Below are 23,384 nucleotides of genomic sequence, written 5' to 3' on the forward strand. Positions count from 1 at the left end.
TGGTGTCTGCGTGCATAAAATTTGCTTTATCAGCTCCTTACTTTCAAGCTCTTTGGACCAGGACAATTCTCACCTGTGAGGTGCATTACAAACACAGGTATTTGTAAAAAGGAAATCTCATTTTTTACAGACATTCTACTCATGATAGAGAGCATAAATTGTAAATTTTTTTATTGCAAAATATTAAAATAAATTACATTTTACAAAGACTTAGCAAATATTTACATACAGTGTGATTCCAGTGACAAACAGCAACAAAGAACAGACAGACAGGAATATTATGGAGTGAGAGGAGTCAGAATTGTACAAACTTCAAAAGGCATATGAAAGACAAGCTAATTTTTTAAAGGTAAATCCACCGCAAATGGAACAAATCCCATGCGGCACAAAAATTGTAAGTCTATAATAAAGTTCTTAGTTTTTTTTGTTTAGGTCAACAGACTTTTATACTGTTTTTTGCTTTCCTCATCAGTGACACTTGTCTGTCACTACACATACTCTCCCAGATCAACTGAAAAAAACCCAATAAAATCAAAATCTCAATATATACACCTGTGTCACCATGGATCTGATATCAATCTGGTTTTATTTCTGCATGCTTTGTGACATCCATCGCCAGCAACAGATTCACAAACCATTCAAAACCATTTAAAAAATTTAACACGCCACTTTCTGTATTTCCTCAGTGATTTCGTACCAGTGTATCACATGTGTTAGTCTGCCTGATGTAAGATATGTATCTGAAAATTATGCCCCCCAGTAAAAATAAGTTTCAACAGCAGAAGACAATCAAGAATTGTCACAATGAAAGTAAAGAAGGATGGGGTCACAATCTATAGCACTTAAGAGGGCTTTTGTAGGAATAGATTTTTATTGTCAAATTTCAACTTTTTTTTTTAAGCACTGGCTCATCTTGGCAATGTTAGTAAGTTTTTATTGTGAAAGCAGACCCACGCTTCACATGATGTACCTGAAAATACAATCTACTTGTAGGCAATAGCTAAAAAGAAGAGTTTCCACCTCTATTCCATCCCTTCCTTATATGTGCTTTTAGGTTTAGGAATTATACTTCTTTTTTCCCCCACCTTCTTTTTTAAAAATCCCTTTTCCCCTCTTTCTGGGAGGAGATGTGTCTCACCTATAAAACCAATTCCATAGCTTTAAGACAGCTGTTAACGTTATCAGTTAACCAAACAAAATCTTACATGGCATCTGAAGAAAATGTTCCAGATGGACCAGGTAATTGAAATAACTAAAAGACTTTACCAAGTAGCATGGGGGAATTCACTCACAGGCACTTCTGGGGCTGAATAACTCAGAATCCAGCCTTGAGATCCCTCTAACTCACTTCAGAACATATAAATCTGAAGGCAGAAAGACATTAATTTGGATCCACCAGGCAGCTGGTTTTCTCAAGTTGTGGAAGACAGGCAGGTAAAAAGCTGTCTTGCTTAGCACTTCGGCAAATCTGAGATGGCACCATAATTTAGAAATGGTTCAACTTCTTGGAGAGAACCAATGTGAAACCTATGCACCAACTAAACCCTCCAAAACACTGAAAACAAGTAGGGCTTAACGAGACCAATTGTGATGGCCCCTGTGTAAAGAGAAATTTTTTCCCAGTGTTAGGATTACATTAAGGCACACGGTGGGATGTCTTGAGAACAGTTTTGTGAGGTGTGATCATGCTTCCCAAAAAAAGCGGGAATATTGTACTTTGTTTTAATAAATTTAAACTATTACTTTAAATCCCATGATACTTATTATGCAGACTTATATGCTGACTACACTGGGAAAGGCCAGAGAACCACATCTAACTTGATAATATGAAACAGATCCCATCCATTCTGATCTCTGGCGTACAAGTGCACTTTGCTACAGAGAACGAACGCAGAGTCTGGGTTGCAGTGTGCAACATCCTCTCCCAGTCAAAGCAGCCCAGCCAAGTGTCTGGGTTGTATTATTTCTGTGTTAAAGAGAGGTTTTATTTTTTCATGGAGAATGGAGTATGCTTATCCATTTCAGTACTTTCAGCAAGCCTCTTCTCTCCACACTGTCTTGTAGCTTTCTAACTGTGCCTAAAATTTTGATCTTTGCACCAATAATGGAAGACAAGTTGGAGAACAACAAAAACTATATGGAGTGCTTTCTCATTTTCTCTGAAGTTAATGTATACTTCTTAAAACAAAAGAAAAAGAGAAGGCTGGACTTGCTACACAAGTATCCTGTGTATAATGCATGCAGTCTTATCTACCATTTCTTACAGTTACAAGTTGTTAACCACAATCCTTCAGTTATACAGAAATATTTGAAGGGCTTCGGAGCAATTTTTAAATGATGGGGGTGTGGCTGTCTATTAGAAACAAACCAAAATCTTCTCAGTATGGCCTCTCCCCCCTTCCTGTCAGATACAAATCAAATTCATTCAGCCACCCCTGCTTCAAATAGCAGTAATATAATGCAATTTGACTTCAAATTCAAATCTTTGTTCAGTGATATTATCATAAAATACAGATTAACTACCAAATCCAGTGATGTTGACTCCACATTTTTTGCCAGCATAACAGAGGTGGCCTAGTGTTCAACTTCTGTTTGAAAGAAAAAACATCATATACATGAAAACTTCTGAAAAGATGACTGGTAAAGACAGTCCCTTGTTTCACAGTAGATGACTTCAAATCTTCCCCATCAACAGGCTATCCAACCAGAGTGTCAGTTTCCCATATGTCCTTCTCCCCCTTCCTTTTAGGAGGCCAGCAACTGAAGCTGCAGCCAATATCTGCAGTTATTAGAAATAGCTAGTAACTCAAGATTAGCATTGCAAGATTCCATAAGCTCTTCTTACAAAGCTAGTGAGTCTGCCAGCATTACACTGAAAATGAGAATGAGAACTATTAACTGTTTGCTGAAATTCAGAAACTTTTGAACATACTGGAATTACTTAAATACTGTAAAACTAAACAGAACAACAGAACTTGACATATTAAGGTTCAAAGTTTTTGGCTATTTTCTGTTCCAAGTATACTGGATACAACTGAAGTCAGTAGCCTTTGCCAACATGTAATCAAGAGCCTCATTTGAAAGAGTTGTCGGGGTCAATACATAAATATGGAAAAACAAAAATAAAGCCATGGTATAATTTTCTTTCTAGCCAAAACAATTTGGGCAGAAGTGTTAAGAGACATACTTCCTTCTCAAAGCCCATTTCCAAGCCAAAAAATAATACTTTCAGGAGCTTAGAGCCAAAGTTTCTTAAAAAAACTACCTTATGGCCTTAAGTTGATAGATCACATCTCAGTTTTTTCAAGATTTGGCATTGCCCAACCTTCTTGAAAGTGGAATAGAATAACCATTGTATATGCACATAGGTCAAACTTAGAAACAAAGCAAATAAGCAAAGTGTAATCAACTGTTTCAAAAAAATCATCTCTCATTCAAGTTGTGTGAAGTACCAAGGCAGGGAGGAAGAGAGGAAACACAAAAGAATACTGACTATCCCACTGCACAGATCAGCAGCAGTGCTACAGGTCCCTTCTGATAGGCATTAGGGCATTTGGAGATATCTGCCTCCCAATGTGATTTTGTCCTCAAAACAGGGTCAATACAACTTCACCTGTACATAGATACTGTATAAGGTTCATTCAAGTATTTCCTCTAGGAAATGGTCAGTGGAAGGACACTTTCAACATTAAAAAAGTTCATTGCATCCTGCATATGCTTATACATGCTTTGATCAATAGGTCTTCCAGTCACTTTGCTTAACTGTTCTAGGGCTGATGTGCAGTTTAGAAACCCAATTGGTGAGCTTCATCCCAGGTGATTCTTCTTGTTAGAAGGCTCCTTTTCAAACCATTCCTTTGGAATTTTTAATTTTAATATTTTATTTATGAAATTACAGTTTACTATAATTTGACAAGCACTGACATATTCTACACAGATGTTTCAGAAGCTTCCTTCTCAGTCTGCCAGCATACCTCAGCTCAGATCTGTGTCCTGGTATTTCATCTGAAGTTTCTCATTAAGTACAGCTAGTGGTTGCACCATTTTATTTGTGGTAACAACTTAACAGTGGGAAACTTGGGAGGGTTGGTGGGGGGAAGCAAACCCTTTGTTTTCATTTGTGATCAAAGCAGGATTCAAATCCAGGTTTTCAGAGTTGAAAGACTAATGGAGTAACCGAACACATTTGATGCCTGGAACAGTCTCCTTGCAACAGTACAGTTACACTCCCAAACTACTTCCTCAATGAAATGCATAAATGCAGAGTAGGTCCAGTGTATTAACTAGTCTTTTCTTTTCTACCTTGTTCAAGAACCATAAAATTCCAAGAAGAAGCAGGACTCCAAATTCAACTGTCCTTTTACAAGTTTTTCAGATAAGCAAAGCTGACTGGCTCAGAAACCAACTTAAGATGGGAAAAGGACACTGGAGTTTATTAGTTTGGGACTTGCATTTGTTTTCAAAGAGACAGGAGAAGCTGCAAAAACATGCTTTTCTCCTTGTTCCATTAATTTTTTTCAATACGCACTGACCACTTTCAGAAAAACATTGTCAAAAACGCTTCACGTTGCAGCCTTCACATTGCTTACTGTATTATATTCATTCATCAGTTGTTCATAAGGCACAGAAAGTTCTAGCTCATTATTGGTAAAGGTAGATTCATCAGAGGATGGGAATTTTACCAGTTTTTTTGCAGTTTCAGATTCCTCTGCAAGATTATCATCCATGGAGGATTTTGAGGTTTCCTCATCCGAGATATCGTCCTCCTCATCGTCGTCTTCATTTACAAATGTTATATTGGCATTTTCAAATATTAAGGGTCGATAGTCTCTGGAATCCCACACTTCACCTTCTTCTTCACTAATCCTGTCCAGCTGGTTTACAAACATGGTTCCTTCTAGAGGACCGTCTCCAACACGTTTATCATGCATGGGTCTTAGTACATGACCATTCTGAATGTCCAGGGAAGCCTCATCATACTCAAATGACTCTGTCTTTGTGTAAGTCACCTGGGCATCTATACTGGCATTTTGCATATTTTGTTTGGCATTTTCTACTTTAATAATTTTGTCATTGCTTGTTTTCAGGGCTTTCTTCCCAATTTGTTTAATAAGATCATTGTAGGTCTCTTCCTTCTTTGAAAGGAAGCTGAAAATGTTGACATCCTTTGAGGTACCCATTTGAAGGGGTTTTTTAGACCGAGGATGGTTGTCAAATGACTCTTTTCTTTTTTTCCTCCGTTTCTTGATTGCTTTATGGACTTCCACAAACATACTGACCTTCCAGTTAACAAATAGTGAAAGCCAAGCTAGTCCCAGGTAGATCCATAACTCCACAAAATATCTGTAAAGGGCGTGATAGTTTGCATCTGGATTTACACCTACAAAGAATTGAAAACAAGAACATTACTGAAAGAGGACTCACAGCTGATAAACCTTTGAAGTTATGACCCTGAGAACTACTCCCTTCTACACTAACACAGACTTGTTTGAACACTGCTCTGAGAGGTCGTAAACAGGGATCTGAAACCATTCTGAAAGAAAAAATTGGTCCCAGGTTTTCCACTTCCTGGCTGCATGTGTTCTGGCCACTGGACTAAAACAAAATGGCAGAATATTTATCCTCCTTTTGTAAACTACGAAAATTAACTTTTTTCCTGTTTGAAAATTATATGCTTTCTCCCTGCCATTGAGGTATGGATATAAGTACCTTCTGTGAGAACAGGATTCAGGATTCCACTTACAAAGACCACCTCCAAAGCCCTTAACACTACAGTAGATTCAGGAAGGAGATACCAGTATACTTAACATTTCCTGTTTACTAGTTCTAGACAGCTGCAGAGAGCATTGCCCACTTATGCAATCTGCTTAGTAAACTGGATCCCATTCAAAGATGCTTAACTATCATGGTGGCTAGGATAGGTCCTTGTCTGAAACAGGGACCTGAGGCACCTGAAAGAGTTATGAAGTTCAGACTTCACCCAATAAAGGCATTAAGTATCTAAACAAAGATTGAAGAGTCAAGATTCAGTTCACTAGACCAGTATGCGGCTTTAATTGGACCTTCTATTCAGCAAAATGTTTTGGGAAAGCACCTTTTCTAATTAGTTTGGAAACAGAATTGCTACACTATGTGTACGTAGTGAAATAACACATAAAATACAATTACTGACCAGCAACAAAATCTCCAAATCCTATGGTGGTGATGGTGATGAATGAGAAATAGAGGCCTTCAATGTAATCCCATCCTTCAGTCATCATAAAGACAAAGGGAGGAATAACCAGATGGACCAAGACACCCCAAACAATGAAAATAGCTGTGCATGTAATTTGAGCTTTCCTCTGGAAAAAAAAAAAGGAAAATAAAAAGTCAGGGAAAGATTGCCGAATTTTCTTTTCCCATCCATGGCATCAAGCATCATCTGATAAAAACTGACAAAATGGGGTTTTCTCCCTTATGCAGGACTCACTATTATTATAACGACTTGCTCAAATAGGATTATTTCCTTCATGTTCTTGAAAAGTTTAAGGAGTTCCTGATATTTTATAAATAGGTGTGGGATACAGACATAGCACTCCAGTCTAAAAGGCAGTCAGTACCTCTGATTTTCCGTTTAATCATTTGAATATAGAGATTCAGAAGTGTTTAAGATGCTTCTCTCTTATTTATGTCTCCCACCCTTTGCCACTCATGCAACCTCTGCACAAAGCTGCACTCACCATCCTTTCTGTACTTTCACCAGAAAAGGATGCATTTCACCATCTTTTTCTGCACTTTCTCCTCAGGTGCTGAACCAAGAATGTAGTGTTCTTGCTTTGTTTCTGAAACCAGGACCTAAACCAGTGTCATGGCTATACCAGGCACTATGGCCCTGCATTGACTCACATCTCCATGCAGAGTCAGAACTTATTAGCAGGGGAAAGGGAAGGAGGACAGGGAAGTCAGTCTTATCCAAGATACCACCAAAAGAACAACAAAAAGCCACAAATGAAAAAACAAGACAGTAACTCATAACAAAACATTATTTTCCAGATGGTTCACTACACAGCAAGAAGTTCTTATACTAGCATAGAAGCAGGACAGCTTATTTCCGTGCCAGGGAAACTTGCACAGAGCATCTGTGAAGTGAAGCCTCAACTATGTTTGTCCTGCAGGTTATTAATGTAAGGAGATACATGTTTCCATAGAAGCTACAAGATCTATATCTAGTATCAAAAGTTTCTACAGTATCTTATTTTGTTAAAACTTCTTGCAGAACTATCTTATCAGACCAAATCCCATTTTCAGTTATTTATATGTAACACCATTTTGGGAAAATTTATATTTGTGCAAGTGTTCATTTACTAAGATTAGCAAGCAAATTAAGAAGTGTAAGCTTAATTCATGCATCAGAAATACACAGCACAAGTGTAAACAAGCAAGGGCCTTCCTTACCAGGCTTACTCCTCTTTTTGTCAGAAACTGGCCCAGCCTCTTGGCACGTCCTCCAAAGAACTTCCCCAAAGCACTGATCCATGTCAAGCAGAGAGGAACTCCAAAAAGCCCATAAAATATGCAGAAGAGACGCCCAGAGGGTGTCTTTGGAGAAACATTTCCGTAACCTAAGAGAGATAAGTTTGTGCATAGTCTGTTCTTGTTGCAAAGAATCCAAGGCAATTCTACCTATGCACAAAATAACATTGTGTGGGCTTCTGATGTATCAGACTTTATCATCTATAAGAGCGTTAGTCTACTCCAGCTGTTGATCTTCTGAATCTGGATGCCTTCCAATTCTACTCTAGCAAACATATCTTCCATTAATGCAAGTGGAGAGTATTACTGCATTTTAAATGTTTCCTAGATTTTATGCATCTTTGCTCTTGACAATATGAGATAAATATGAAATAAAGCTAATCTCAAAACTTCTAATATGATTATTCAACCTTAATCAGCACTGTTAAAAGTTTGACTGATTCAAATTTAAAGAAGAAAACCTCAAAACTCATCCTGAAGCAAGGTTCCACATGAAGGATTCACTTTGCACATATAACTTGTGACCTGTTACTTTTCCAGGGTAAGGGTTTGAGAGTTTTAAGTGCATGGTGAGCTGTGACACAGAAAGATATTTCAACTGAATTTAGTCTTTGTTGGTCACAGAACCCAAAAGAGACAAACTCAGACTCTAAAATCAGCAGCCTATTTTCTGAACTTTTGCCAGAACTTTCTTATTTATGGGTGTTCCTGACTTCAGGCTTTTGCCATAAGTTATATTATAAGCTGGATATTGTGAGTTTCAAATAATAAAGAAAACCACAGTACTGTATATGGTTTAACAGTAAGACTTCCATTTCTGTACACCTCCAGCCTTTTCTGGTTATTTGCATTCCTGGGGGATTTTTTACACTGTAGGTGTATAGCAAGGGTGTAGCAATACCATGTAGCAAATATTTTTCTGTAAAAGCAGAAGGCAGATGGTGTTGAGCTCTGAAAAATCTGCATATCAAAGGAGGAAGAAGTCTTTCAGTGCAGAGGGTTTTACAAGCACAAATCAGTAGTGAGATTTAGAAGACAACACTTATTATACTTTGTCTTCATTGATAGATACAAAGTCTAAATTGTTCTGCAAACCAAGAACTCTTCAGTAGCTTAAAAGCAGGCACCTGAGTAACAGTACAGCTATACAAACACCTCATACACACATGCTTTAAGTAGTAGTTCAGAGGAATGCTTTGTAATGCTTTCATTTGGGGATGTAATGATTTGGAAATTTAAGTGCATGAATTAAGGGAATTGGAATGACACCAGTCATCCCCAAAACCACCTTGAATCCATTACTTATTCGAAAAGCACACATTTCTGCATACGCATGGAGAGAGTGCGAAAAAACCTGTTCTTTTCCTCTATGAACCTGCAGGTGAACATTTACTCTAGGCAGCTCCAGACATAGGGACTTTATTCAGTGGCTAGCTTGACACATAAATGGGAGAGTATACACAAACTAGAGCAGATAGAAAGGTAGTTAGGAAAGTTGACATAATAAATACTTACCAATTGTAGTGATCACAGTAGCAGCAAAGATAACAGCATTAGGCCAATTCCAGTTGTTAAAAGTGTTGTTCCCAGTGATGGCAACCCCCTGTCCAGCAGCATTTGACACAACCTGTAAGAAAACTCTTTATAGTCAGTCAATCTTGGAAAATCTCAGCAGCCTCGAAAAAACAGTCTGTCCCTCCAGGTTTTCCATCATTGCTCATACTTTCAAAATAATCACTGAAGTTCTTCGTGAATGCTAACCTAGTATATCTGCTAACAATATGCAATGAAAAATTAAAAACTTGCTTCTCCTAAGAAAAAGTAGTACAGGTGCTATGGCATTCAAATAGAGGGGTTTAATTAGGTAAGATGTTACTTGATTTACCAGTTTAACCCAAATGGAACTCTTCCAGAGACAAAACACACTCCTCTGGACTGAACTAGCATTTAACTGTCAGTGCAGTTCTTTAATTTGGTTTAATATTAGGGACTTCATCAGAAATACTATCAATTTCAAAACACTGTTACATGCCTCATCTTGACTTGGGTATGAGCGGGACATCACAGAATCCTTGGCAAAGCTAGCGTGATTAATGTTAATTCACCTGCTGTCTTTGGCAAAGTCAAATCATCTACAAGCCAATGTGAATCTCTGGTTTTCAGCAAAGACGGACAAATTAACACTTTTCCACAGTATTTCGTGCAACAGGACTACAATCACTGTCCTTGAATCAGGCCCCTTCTTTTATCCCATCTTTGAACCCTAGTACACCATGATGAATGTAAACCATTTGATTACAATGTTTTGGGGAAGCAAGTATAGTTACTGGCATTTCCAGTACTATTTCAAGTCATTTTTTTTAACGTCTGTTCAGGTCTCCAAGCATTATTAACCATCTTCATATTTCATAGGAAGGGTTTTGGAAGACCCACAGCCTTCCCTGCCTTTCTAGACCTGGACTGCAGAAAACTCACAGATTAAAAGAAAAACTAATGACTACTCAGTACAGAAAGTCAAAGTTTCAGATCAAAATCATACACCTTGCTGACTCTGACATGTATTTCTACTTCCCTGAAGTAAAAGAGAAAAATGATTTATCATGTTCTCTCCTATGCTCTGTTAACACTGTGATGCAGTTAAAGCCTTCTCAGGTTACTCTGCTTTTTTACCTTCAGTATAAACCAAGACTGCCTGAACAAAACTCTGAGGCTACACTTATATACAGGAAAGGTGAAGATATTTCCCAAAGTTGATTCATAACATTACCCAGCTTCCCTCAGTAAGTGCTGGACACAAAAACTGTCTTTAGCTAAATTCCTAAAATGGGAGACAATATACACTTTTGTTAGTAAATATGACAGGTGAAATTTCTGCTAAACTGATAAGAACTTCAGAGGTCCCTACAATCGACTGTTCCTTCTCTCATAATCCCTTCCTTCCTTCCTACTTGAGTAAGATCCGATCTTGGACCCAGCAGAGACTCAACACAAAGTTCAATCACTATGGAAAACATACACAAGTTAACACAGGTTTTAATTATTCTTGAGACTTATTACATATCACCACACTGCTGCTGTAATAAAAATACCCTCAAAGTAAATGTATTGTGCATATACAAGATGCAAACAATTTAATTAAAAATGCACTTTCAACACACAAGCAGAAGATAAAAGGAGAAACATTGAAAGTAAATGAAGGTTCAAAGCTAGGTTTTTCTCCTGGTAAACTTCATGCAGTATCTTTCCATAGCCTACAGGCTCTGGATAGAAAAGGATAGAGTACTCACCAAGGCAGTCATTAGTTCTAAGAAAGTAGTTGCTGAAATAAGAAGTAGCACTACAATAGGCAGGTTGAGAGCAGGCAAGTAAATACGCATTGCCACCAAAAAAATATTTGAGGCAGGTACAATGGATCACAAGAGTTCATCTAAGTAGAGACCAATCAAAGTAACTTCATCTGTTTCTGCTAGGGTCTGCAGACGAACTTCCTAGAAGTTCCAAAGGACACTCAAAGTACTTGACAGATACAATTTGTGATCTATTGTCCCTGAAAAGATGCATTGACTTCTGCTGCTGACCAGAATGTAATGCAATACTGTGTTAAATGTTATATCAAACACCAGTTCTCCAGTCATTTTCCATGCAATAACCACACTTGGATATGTTATTATTATTCCTTCCTCACAAAGCAACTGATTTCATAGGAGAGGCAATGAAGTATCTGTTTCCATTATCATTGGGCCATTATTTCATTGCAGTACTCCACCTTCATTCTGAGCTACTGAGAATTACTTCCCAGTATGTACACTTACATTAAAATCACGAGGTCTGGAGGCATGAAGGGGGCTCAGACCCCAGGGGAAGAAGCTGCTGGACTGAGCAGCACACAGCTGCCCTTCACACCCAGGCAGTTAACATTTTGGGGTGAGAGACAGCCAGGTATCTGTGTTATAAAAACACTTTGTATACAGAATCACATACTCTCCAGCCAAAGCTGCCACCCTCTTCCTGTCCCTATTTACACACAGCTATCTGCTGTTAGCACACAAACATCTGTGATCTGCAGTCTAGTATTTTAAGTTACTTTCTGACTGCAATAAGCCTGGATGCACTATATGCATACCAGTTGCAGGAATAAAGATGGTCACAAAACATGCTTTAGATAGCTTTGGTGCAGTGGGAAATACGTATTTGCTTTCCAAGCAGCATAACTTTTGCCCATACTGAAATAATTAAATATTTTGGCTTCAAACAATGTGAATGGACACTATACAAGTGAATAGTATATTTCAGTGGTTTTTATTTTCCTGGATAGGCAATGTCAGATATGCCTTTATTTTCATATGCTAGGATACAGACTGCCCCAAGTTGCCTGTGCTGGATTTTTTAAACTACAGAAAAGTTAGAATCATGGAATAGTTAGGGTTGGAAAGGACCTCAAGATCATGTAGTTCCAACCCCCCTGCCATGGGCAGGGACACCTCACACTAAACCATATCACCCAAGGCTTCATCCAACCTGGCCTTGAACACAGTCAGGGATGGAGCATTCACTACCTCCCTGGGCAACCCATTCCAGTGCCTCACCACCCTAACAGTAAAGAATTTCTTCCTTATATCCAGTCTAAACTTCCCCTGTTTAAGTTTCCATCCCCAGCATCCCTATAGCCCCCCTTCAGATACTGAAAGGCTGCTAAGAGGTCTCCATGCAGCCTTCTCTTCTCCAGGCTGAACAGCCCCAACTTTCTCAACCCATCTTCATACAGGAAGTGCTCCAGTCCCCTGATCATTCTCTAAATCACCTTTGGCTGAGAAAATAGGGGCATTGAAGGAGAGGAAGAAGAGAATTCATGATGGAAACATTCTTAGTATCCTGATGCATGTCATTTAGAAAACACCTTTTCAAGTATGCCCATATTCAAAAGCTGAAAACAGTTAACTAGGAATTTATGGACTGCCTTAGCACCCCACCTCATGACAGTTTGTACTGATAAAGCAGGACTTTATTTTCAGACAACTTTTGCCTCACAGGATCAAGCCCCCTCTTCTCCCTCACTTACCATAACTCCAATTCTGCACTTTGGCAAAGGAAAAAGGAAAAGAAAACCTAGAGCCCCTGAAGCTATTGCTGAAAGTAAACAGACTTGCAATCACAGAGAGAGATATAAGACACACACATAAAACTAATGCATCTTCTTATGACACTAAAAGAAGTCTCCCATTTGATCATAATCAAGCAATTTGCTCCATTTTCAGGTACTTCCCCACAGACAAACCCCAGCACTGCTCCAATAAAGCCTTGTATTTTCTGGTCTTGGGGACATCTGTATTAACCCTCTGCTGAGCAGGTTCATTGAAGGTTTATGAGCTACCACAAGAACTAATTGTTCTTGGTTAAAGGACAGGAAGTTCTCTCTGGTGCTTAGGGCACATGCCACTTTCATGCCTCCCTATAAGTAAGTAGTAACAGGGCTCAAAAGTTCTCAAAACAAATTTAAAAATAGCAAGGGGAAGCCTTGACTCATATAAGTATTATGTGTATATTTCTACAGGTCTTTATTCTACTTCGGCATTTTCTGCTGGAGGCAAGGCCAGAATAGCAGCAAGGTTTTCCCAAACTGGGAAACCACATATTAATTCATTTACGCCACCTCTATGGTGGCCAAAAAGCCTGCAATAGTCAGCAGACCCATTTCAGCTGTCCTTGTCTTGATTTCAGCAGGAAAGATGGTTAGGTTTGAAATTTGATCAATACCACTCACTGCATGGTGAAATGGTTGACAACAGAATGACATTTAGCCCCTTAGAAGTAATGCAAGGGTACAAAACTAAAACCAAGCACATTGGAGACTGCCTCTAGGCAGTCATATGCCTCCAAGCATATCATAACTAGGTATGTTCAATATACCATTTTAGTTTGGCTTCTTGCCCATCAGAAGGGGGGAAAATGGGGCAGAACCTTCTGCCTCTGTAAGCATAAACAAATGCACAAGGATCTCTTTAGGAAAAGAAGAAAACTATTATTTTACATTCTTCCTTTATATACACTTATATGTATATTAAGTGTATTTATATACATTTATACAGATTGATGAGATCTTCCTGAGCATTTTCTTCTCCAGGCTGAAGAGACACAGATTTCTCAGCCATTTCTCATAAGAGGACTGGTGCACCCTCCAGTCCCTTGATCACCTTAGTGACTCTTTGGTGGACTCCCTCCAGTGTGTTCCATGTCTCTCTTGTACTGGGGAGTGCAGAACTGGACACAGTACTCCAGGTGTGACTTCACCAGTACAGAGTAGAGGGAAAGGATCACCTCCCTTGACAGGCTGGCAATGATTTGCCTAATGCAGCCCAGGATACCTTTAGCCACCTTTGCTACAAGGGCACATTGTTGGCTCAACTTGATATCCAGAAGGACCCAGGTCATTTTCTGCAAAGCTGCTTTCCAACATGTGCTTGTACATCAAGTCATACACAGTCGTTTTATTTTAAGAGTTAAGGATCACAAGAAAGTTGTGACACATATTTTGCATATTAAGCAGGAATAATTTCATATTTGGCATGAAATCCTACACACATTAATAAGGGTTAGCAGGGTCTGATAACAATGAGCAATAGAAAAGAAAACTGACTTCTGGGAGACTTATGGCCAAATAGATAAGCCAGACTAAGGACACAAGACAATAAAGAGGCTATATAAACTACAGCAACAAGTCCTGCCCCACAGGCACCCTATTGCATACAAGAAGAGTCAGATATTGCTCAGTGCCAGGTCTCTTCTGAAGAGGCTGAAACTTCCCATGTTATTCAAAGCATTCCCTGGAGATCTGACACATAAGTCTAATGGCAGTTTTAAGCTTCTCCCCAGTGGTATAAGCAATACTGTTTCACAAACACTAAGTGCTTCTCCATAAGAAAGGCGATGTAATTGAACTATTTATTAAGCCTGAAATCAGAACCAGTGGCTTTCATTCTGCTCTCAGGATAATCACCAGATACATGAAGAACAATCACAGCTGGCTGCCGCATCCCAAAACAATAACTCATGTATCCTTTCAGGACTCCCTGGCTTTATCCCCACTTCTGAATCTGAAGGAACATAGACTAATTTTGCTTCTTTCTCAAGTTCTTTTATTGAAAATGTAAAGATCCAATGCACAGAAAAAACACTGAGAATTACAAATCTACCGAGTACTTTAGAGACCTTCTTACAAGGAACAAAGCTCCCACAGCAATCTCTTTTCACATTGGCATCCAGATCTTTAAACATAATTTGAAGAAATTGAAGAACTGTACAGTAGTTATCTAATTGTGAGTACATACAACACTGGCAACTTAACCAATCATAATAGGTTGTACAGGATAATAAGGTTTAAATATATAATATCAAATCAAACTCTATACTGATGTTGACCTTTAGGCAGATTTTAAACAAAGCCAGGAGCAGCAGAGCAAAACAAATAGGTTAAGTGGTATAAGAAGCTTTATGGGCATTTTTAATGGATTTTAAAATCAAGAGAAGGCTTAAAGTAGCTCCTAAATTACTTTAAAAATAATAATTTAAAAAAATCCATTACATACAAACTACACACTCTCCTACTTGTCCTGTTTCTTTGCAGTTAACTGGGTTTTCTGGCTCCAGTTATAAAGTTACAGTAGCACTCAGCTGTTCATAATAATCAGATTTTTAAATGCAACCAAAACATATTTAATTGTTAATGTTTATCTTTCCAGTAATAAAAAAATTGAGTTAAGACTCCCAGGCCAGATATGCATTACAAAGTTCTATATGCATTACAAAGTTCTGCTGACCTACATAATATTTTCTTAGGATGACATAAATAAAGAGAACTCTCGGTACTGCTTTTGAAGGAACAAGTCTGTGGGTGGTCACAGCTAGATTGACAGAACAACCAGGCAAGCCAGTGGCCATGGCCAGAAATTTCCTGCCCTGTTGCCATATTGCACTTTGACATCTGTTTGTATGTTAAAAGCAGCAGAAGGTCTTTCAAAGGCAGTCTGAATCTGTAAATACTTTATAGCTAGGTCAAAAGCAGCAGATTCACAGTCAAACTAGGAATATATTAAACCTGGCTGACAGTTGTAATAACTCATCTCTTGAGTAAAATTGGGTGTCTAGTTGTCAAGCTACAAATATATATTTAATATAACAACAAATGCCATGATCTACTGCTTAGAGAAAAGGAAAAAAAGGGAAATTTAAAGCCAACTGCCTTCCAACTGCACCCCCGATGTGTCCTGACTGAACAGAGGATACTGCCCATCAGAGAAAATATTTTCCTCACTAGAATATCTTGGCAGCTTAGGATTTGGGTAAGAAAAGGGAAACAGAAGCCAACTATGCAACTAATAGTTTTACCAATGAGCAGAACCTCCCTCCTCTCCCCTTACTTTTCATGTCTAGATATATGAGGTATATTCACATAATAATTTATTAATTTTTTCTGTTTGAGCTCTCCAAAACTTTCATGTTAACCTGTATGTTTTTGAGACTGAAATATTACACTTCTGTTCTCAGTCTTCACTTCCAAAAACAGCTGCTAAGAAAATCTTGCTGTGCCACAATGCTCACTTTGGTAGCCAGAGGCACAACGTGGCAGTGCTGCAAAAAGATGAAAGAATACATTAGGTTAAATTATTTCATCAAGACAGCAGAAATACCAATGCCATCCGTAGGAGGGCTGCTATACACATGTCTGTGCACAGAGAAATTGAAGTTCATCACTTCGGGGGGGGGGGGGGGGGGGGGGGGGGGGCTGGAGGGAGGAATCCTTTGAGGATCAGAATACAAGTAAACACAGCCTGGAATACAAAACAGCAGCACTCTACTTGGGCACCCATATTTCTGACAGCCACTTAGCCACTTGGCACCTGGCACATTTGGTATGTCATTAGCTCAATATCTTCTCAGGGAAGGATGCTGGTAACTATCCACCCCTCCAGAGCAGCTCAAAGTCACCAGAAGAGCATAGACTTGTAGTACCTGACTCCCTTCTTTTCACCCCCATCTCTAGTGTAATGACAGGTTTATCCTGATTGCTCACTTGGACTCAAGAGTTCGAGCTGAGTGAAACACTGGCATATGAACAGGGCCATCACACAGGGCCAAGTGAACAAGCCTGTTGGGCTGCCTTAGCCACTTGACAGTCTCTGCAGGACTATGCTAACCAGCAGGACAAAGGATAGCTGACCTTTCATTTCCCTCTCATCATTATCTGTGTTCACAATATGAATTTCATGTTTGTCAGGACAAGAACTATGCCAGATGTAAAAAGAAATCTTTTAGCTGAGCTCTGGATTTCCTACTTCACTTCTGTGGGAATGGTTTGCGACCTTTTTTGTAGAAAGAAAAATAAGACAAGTGAACCACATTGTCTCAGTCTAACAGGCAACACCCTTGTGTCTTGCTAACATGTGAAAGTTTTTCTGTCCTTTACTGACCTATGCAGAGAATCGAGTTGGAAGCTGGTTGGGGCAAGAGGTGCAGGATGTGAGTCAGCAGCACCTGCATTAGAGAAGGATGGTGGGATTTCATAAATTCCATGTTTATTAAAGAGGCTAACTATACAAGTCTGATTCTGGATCAGCTGAGTATATAGGAGTGAATCTGCTGTTAATACAATGCTGTGTATAGCATTTCTCCCCAGCTAACCTACACTAAGTCTTGCTAGGTTCTCCAAGAAACTCACTAATCCCAGAAATTCCACAGTCTATTTTAACAATTGTAAAATCTGAGGCAGAAAGAGCCTGTTTCTAATAGCACAAAGAGGTTATGGCAAATAGCCACCTACCACAAGACCAAAGTTGAAACTGAGGCAAAAATTAAGAAGTAGTCATTGAGAGAATAACACTAACTTTCACTTCTAAAAGAATAAAACCCACAAGCTTCATGCTTGGTGTTGAGAGATGTAAATAATAAACCTAACCAAAAGCATACATGAATATTACCCATAAATCTAGAGAGCCCAATACAGATACATAGGATTCCTTTCCCCATATCTATCAGTTGAACTAGGACAAAAATAAAAATAAAAGCCTGGAAAGCAAGTGTTAATCCCAGTGTTTACATTCCTACATAGATCAACTACAAAAAGCAGGAGACAATTTTTCCCCTTGCTGTCACAATCAACCAAAAAAAAAAAAACCAACCAAGCCCAAAATTGTATTTTGCACTTTTCAGTCAACAATTTAGTCTTAAAATATAATTCTTACCAAAGGGCAAACTTCTGAAAATTCCCACTTGGGAAAAAAAGAGTCCTGGAAAATTGGATTTACATAATCCATAGGAGGGCTGTTTTGTTTTTTTTTGTTTTTTCTCAGCAGTAACAACATTTAATCCAGAATGAGATAGCATTTTTATACTCCTACTGACCCATCAGATAGAATATTATCTTGTCAGTTTTCCAGTCTTCACAGAAAGGAGAATTCTTTTAGTTATAGTCAACTCTACTTTTTAATTGCTTCAACATATCAGTGTTCCCTTTTTTTTTTTCCTATCAGAATAAAGTTATTTACATTTGCAAAAAGTGACTTTAAATGATTCACCAGTATCTTAGTGTACAAAAAAGAAAGGTACCATATACAGGTCAAATGCACTGCCAATATCACATTTTCCCAAAGGATTATAAAACAAGATAGAGCTTGCTCTACAGAGGAAGTTTAGCTAATATTGTTGATTCTTCATTCACTCAGGCAACTTCTCAGTGTTTCGTTCTATTCATGCAAAGGCACTTCTCAATGCACAAATGAATTACAGAACCAAAATACTCTACTGGTTTCCATTCATCATGACAGACTTTGGTCTGTCAACAACTTGGACCTTCATTTAAGTTTACCTAATAGAACCTTTTCTTACCTAATAGAGCCTCCAGCACATGCCAATTCATACAGGGCTGTCCCTACATCTTAGCATGATTTTTAAAGAATGCATGTAAGCACATGCCTGGTTTTCATTTTGCATAGTTTCGCTACATAACTGGACAGCAAAGCAGACATCATTTGGTTCTATTAATTTAAAATACAGCACACCCAGAGGGCTTTTTACCATCTTGGTGTTGATTTCTTAATTAGATCATTTTGTCACAATTTTTTACTGCTTTTTTTAAGTATTTTTATTTTATTTTTTTTGGGGGGGGACATTCCCATTGCTAGATTTCACTGTTCTTAGCATTTTTTAAAACATATTTATTTATTTATTTAGCAGCCTTGCTAGTTTTATTAGGTGGAGAAAGCAGACTGGGATACATCATCTTGTGCTGGGACTTTGAAACCAGATTCCAATTAAACTAATTAAATACATGCTATGAAGAAAGCCAAGGATTAGAGCTGTTGATTCCTTTAATTTACTGATTAGCCAGGAAAGCAGAAGAAGCTGTCTAGTAAGAACACCTGAAGATCACAGCACTAAACACAGTTAGACATAGAAAATACTACCAAACAGAGAAACAGAGAAGTGGTCTTCTGCAGAGGGAAGACCCTTGACTAAATACATCACTTTATGCTATGAAAAAACCTTTTGTGTGTCCTTCAAAGAACACAACTGAGCTTGAAAAGGGAATAGAAAGCATTTAACATCTTAGCCTTACACACATACTTTGACACTGGAAAATATTCGCTATTTAGTGCAGTTCAGAGGAACTGAGGTTTATTTAAGGTGCTCAGAACTGAGAAATAACACAGAAATATCTCAAAACAAGCTAGAACTGCTCTACAGCAAGCTCCAAGATATCTCTAGATATTGGCACTTGAAGTTATGTAAGTTAGCTGTCCTTCTTAACACGACGCCATCCCAGAATAACTAGTATACACAAAGAAGATTTAAGCAAGAGCATTCTTGCTATGGATTGGTGTACTACTGCATACAGACTCCAGGACTTCCCAAAAACGTTATGGGCAAAGTTTTCCAAATGCACTTGCTAAAGACAGTACTAGAGGCACAAACATCTTTTCTTGCCACTGTATTCTCTTACTCTACATGCTTCCTAGTTAGCAAAAAGAATGAGCATAGAGAATGCGTATTTGTCACAAATAGGAAGGCTTGTTATTCCAGTCTTCAGTGTTTATCGGTTTTCTTGTCTTTTGATTACAGTTTAACCAGACTAAATGATCCTTCAGAAAGGCATCTGTTAATTAACCCATACTGGCAGGACAAATCATGCTCTTCAAGCACAATCTCATTTTATTAACCAGAATAGCTCTAATCAGTCAGAGACAAGAAAGGGGAGAAAGGTTTTTAAGCGCAAAAATTAGAAGATATATGCTCTAGCCTGGATTTTGCTTGTTATCTGAAGGCCATGCAATAAATCATGAATTTAGAGGAGATGTAAAGAACAATCTTTGTACTTGCTTGAATCTGAAAGACTCATAAAAATTTAATTGTGGCTAATATTTGAGTCAGGAGGCCTCAGGACACAGTCCAGTGGAAACAATTTGTGAGTCTACAGTCAAATTAATTCCACATTATTGTTTGGAAATACAGAAGGTAAATAATCGTGCCAGCTATTCCCTGCTTAGAAAGCTGATCAAAATTAGACAGAGCATGAGTAGGATGAAACAGGATTCAGAAGAAGGATAAATATCTTGGGCAGTTCTAAAGTGCCAGAATTAGATGTATTGAATATTCTTCTCTTCTTCCTCCCCCTGCCCTCCCACCCCCAAATTAAACCAGACATTAATCTGCTGGCCATTTTAGTAGTTCATATAGATGCAAATACTGATCACTGCAACGAATCCTACTCTAGCTACAGCAAGTCTTTAGGGTTGCTTCTACTTGGAGAGACAGTCTTAATATTGCTGTAACATACTGTAAGAAGATTACCTGCTCAATCAGCACTGGCAACTAGCACCATCAGCTCTTCATTCCCAACACACAAGCTCCACAAAATGTACTGATATCTTTTAATTTTGCATGGAAAATTACAGCTGAATAATAAACCTAATTAAGAGGACACAATGTTTGCCAAGATGCAAACATAGTCTTTTTATGTGTATTGATTTTGGTGGGTTTTTTTTGGCTGGAGGGGAAAAGGGAGTGTTTAGGTTTGGGGCTTTTTGTTTGTGGTTTGGTTGTTGGCTTTTTTGTTATTGTTGTTGAGGGAGGGGTTACCCATTGACATGGAGAACTTAACAGGAAAATAACCTGGGAAACAATCACCATTGACATGACTAGACAATTATCTCCAGTGGGACAAACAAGTAGGTAGGAAAAAAATGTACCACTTAATACTCCCAGCTTCCACAGTATCAGAAAAGTAATGGAAAAGCAGTCATTCCAGGAAAGGGTCTTGATTTAACAACAGAAAATGCCTGCCTATAGAAGAAAACTGGAAAACCATCTGACTTAGTTTGATTATACCCTTCCACAAGAGAGAGCAGACTAACAAAATACAGCTTAAAATGTATCTAGTTTCTGGAATTTCCTCCTTCAGCCTATATTATGAACTGAATTTCTCCTTCAATTAGCCTGAAGTTCAGAGGAGAGTTCCAGAACTTCTATATCTTGAAACTGGACCTCATTGACCTTCAAAGTAGTACAGGTTTTGGCATCAATTTTTATTTAGAGAAGATAAAGTTCTATAGAGGTAGCACATGGGTTGTGATAAGCCCCAGAAGTGCTGTAAGCTTAAAGAAAAAGTAATGACAGAGCAATCAGTTGGCACAATAGCCATATCTTTTGCAGTCATTTGTTGGCACTCATGGCAAAGATGGCAGTCGACCTTTCATTCATATTACCCACTTGGGCACCCTGTAAACCTAGTCCTTTTACAGACCTTGACATAATTTTGACATAAAAACACTTTTTTCAAGCATTTATTGCTCAGCTAATTTGAGAGGCCTGTAAACAGTCCTGGCCAATTGTACACCAAATCATTACTTGCCTTAGTTTCAAGGAAACATATCTTAATGAAGAAATAAGTTTCAAGAATTGGGTATTTTTAAATTCAGCTTTAAGATGTCTTAGTCACCCACTGCCATTTATTCTGCCTCTCTTTTTCCATTTAATGACATAAAAGTGCTATCGTAACAGCAGTAAATACAAGGGGAATAGTTTCTTTTTCATTACATCTCATCACTCCAGTCATACAGTTTCAGCAACAGAAGCACATCAATAAAAACAAAAGGGGAAGAACTTGAAGGAACAGCTAGATGCTAGAAATGTCTTTCCGGATGTCTTGCTGTCATTTCTGCAAAGCACTGGTGAAACTTAGCCAGCCCTATTTATACAATTCTGGCCATCTCCCTTCAAGAGGTGGGAACAGAGGCAGACAAGGGCTAGAAAAATAAGACAACCCTTATGGGTCAGTCAAAGTAATTTGTACTGCAAAAATAAAACCAGTGATTGCTTTTTCTGTACTATATCAGAAACTACAACAAAAGACCACAAACATGCCTGAAATTAAGATGTAATATAAGCAGGTTCTCTACCTATGCAATAGTTTTTAATCAAAGCATGCAGCATGGTAGTGTAGAGGAGCTTCCTTGTCTAAATCAAGATCCAGCTAAACACTGATTGGTCCAGTTTAATGTAAATATATCTGGAACATGATATTACAGATAAGATCTTTTGATTGGAAATCCTTATTAAAATTATAATGCACTGGGGAGCATATTATTGTCCTACAGTGAAATCCTCTTAGTAAGATGAGTTCTTAGTAAGATGAAGCTCTTCAGACAGAAGCTGTGAGAAAGAGTCAACAGTTTCACCTCTTCTATGGCACCATTCAAAGGCTTGCAGTTCTTCCTCAACAACTGGCACAATGCAGAGTAGGTGAAAGATAAATGCTACAGAGTAAAACAAAGTACTTGGAAAGAGGCAACTGTACTGACAAATAGAACACCAAAACTTTAGCAGCACCAGCTTGATTTATATTTTTTCCTGGAAGACCTTTAACAAGAGTTTTAAATGTCTTTAAAAAAAGCTCAAACATCATAAAATACATGTCATTTCCTTTACTGAGTACACTAGTGGTTCTACAAAGTGGACACACTGCCCTAACTGATTTTGGGAAGCCTCATCTTAAGGTCATGTTTAACAGAAGTACAAATTGGGATTAGAGATTTTGTAATGATTATGTGCACTCATTACTTGCACAATGAGCCATTTACTGAAGGTTTATAGATGGCTACAGCTACAAACATCACATAAGAACTATCCTCTTCAGATTAAGCGAATTTTGCATTAAAATATTCCAGCTGATAACAGAAAGAGAATGCTAATCAAGGACTGCATCAGAAATACTACACAACTGGGGGGGCAGGGGAGTGAAGAAGGGCAGGTCTTTGTTCTTATGTTCTGTAAAATGCAAGGCAAGTCTTACATTTATCTTTGCAGTTATCCATCATAAACTTCTATTTTACAAAAATGCATTTAAAAAATGGGCAGTTTGAGAAATTTTTTTATGAAAGACACTTAAGTCTTCACATTGTGTTCAGGTGTGTTTGTGGAGACCTGTTGCACTGTGCCAGCTGGGATCTGGATAATATTTATTAATTTCATGGTCTGCAACAAATTCAGTGTTTTGCTTTTTTCCTCCATCCTTCTGGAAACTCTGCATTGCTATCCCAAACTACCTCTACTGAAGGGAATGTCCCAGGTTTGAGGCCTCAGTTTTCACACAGCAAACTCAAAAATAAGGATGCAAAAGGATGTTCAGCACAAATAAGGTTGGACCTAAGCACATGTCCCTTCTTCCTTACCAAGGCAAGATGAGGCCAAGCCAGCATTGCTCACATGACTCTACAGAAATCTGTGATCAGGTCTTTGGAAATATTTATCATGTTTCTGTATCTTAAGTGTGTAATCATGAACTCTCTTGTGGCCACATCGGCAGTTTTAATTCTTAGAAATTA

General features: G+C 38.3%; 1 protein-coding gene across 1 annotated transcript in view; it reads right to left on the minus strand.

Moving 5' to 3' along the window:
- Positions 1-213: 213 nt before the first annotated feature.
- The window catches only part of KCNK5 (potassium two pore domain channel subfamily K member 5), a 35,505-nt gene continuing 12,334 nt past the window's right edge, over positions 214-23,384 (minus strand). Inside the window, exons 2-5 of the mRNA XM_005145324.3 lie at positions 9,028-9,139; positions 7,435-7,601; positions 6,173-6,341; positions 214-5,380 (exon numbers count right to left, since the gene is read on the minus strand). Of these exons, the coding sequence (XP_005145381.2) occupies positions 4,563-5,380; positions 6,173-6,341; positions 7,435-7,601; positions 9,028-9,139 (1,266 nt within the window). The 3' untranslated portion in view covers positions 214-4,562. The remainder of the gene's footprint in view (positions 5,381-6,172; positions 6,342-7,434; positions 7,602-9,027; positions 9,140-23,384) is intronic.

The sequence above is a fragment of the Melopsittacus undulatus genome, chromosome 3, assembly GCF_012275295.1.
Source record: "Melopsittacus undulatus isolate bMelUnd1 chromosome 3, bMelUnd1.mat.Z, whole genome shotgun sequence".
Classification (NCBI taxonomy): domain Eukaryota; kingdom Metazoa; phylum Chordata; class Aves; order Psittaciformes; family Psittaculidae; genus Melopsittacus; species Melopsittacus undulatus.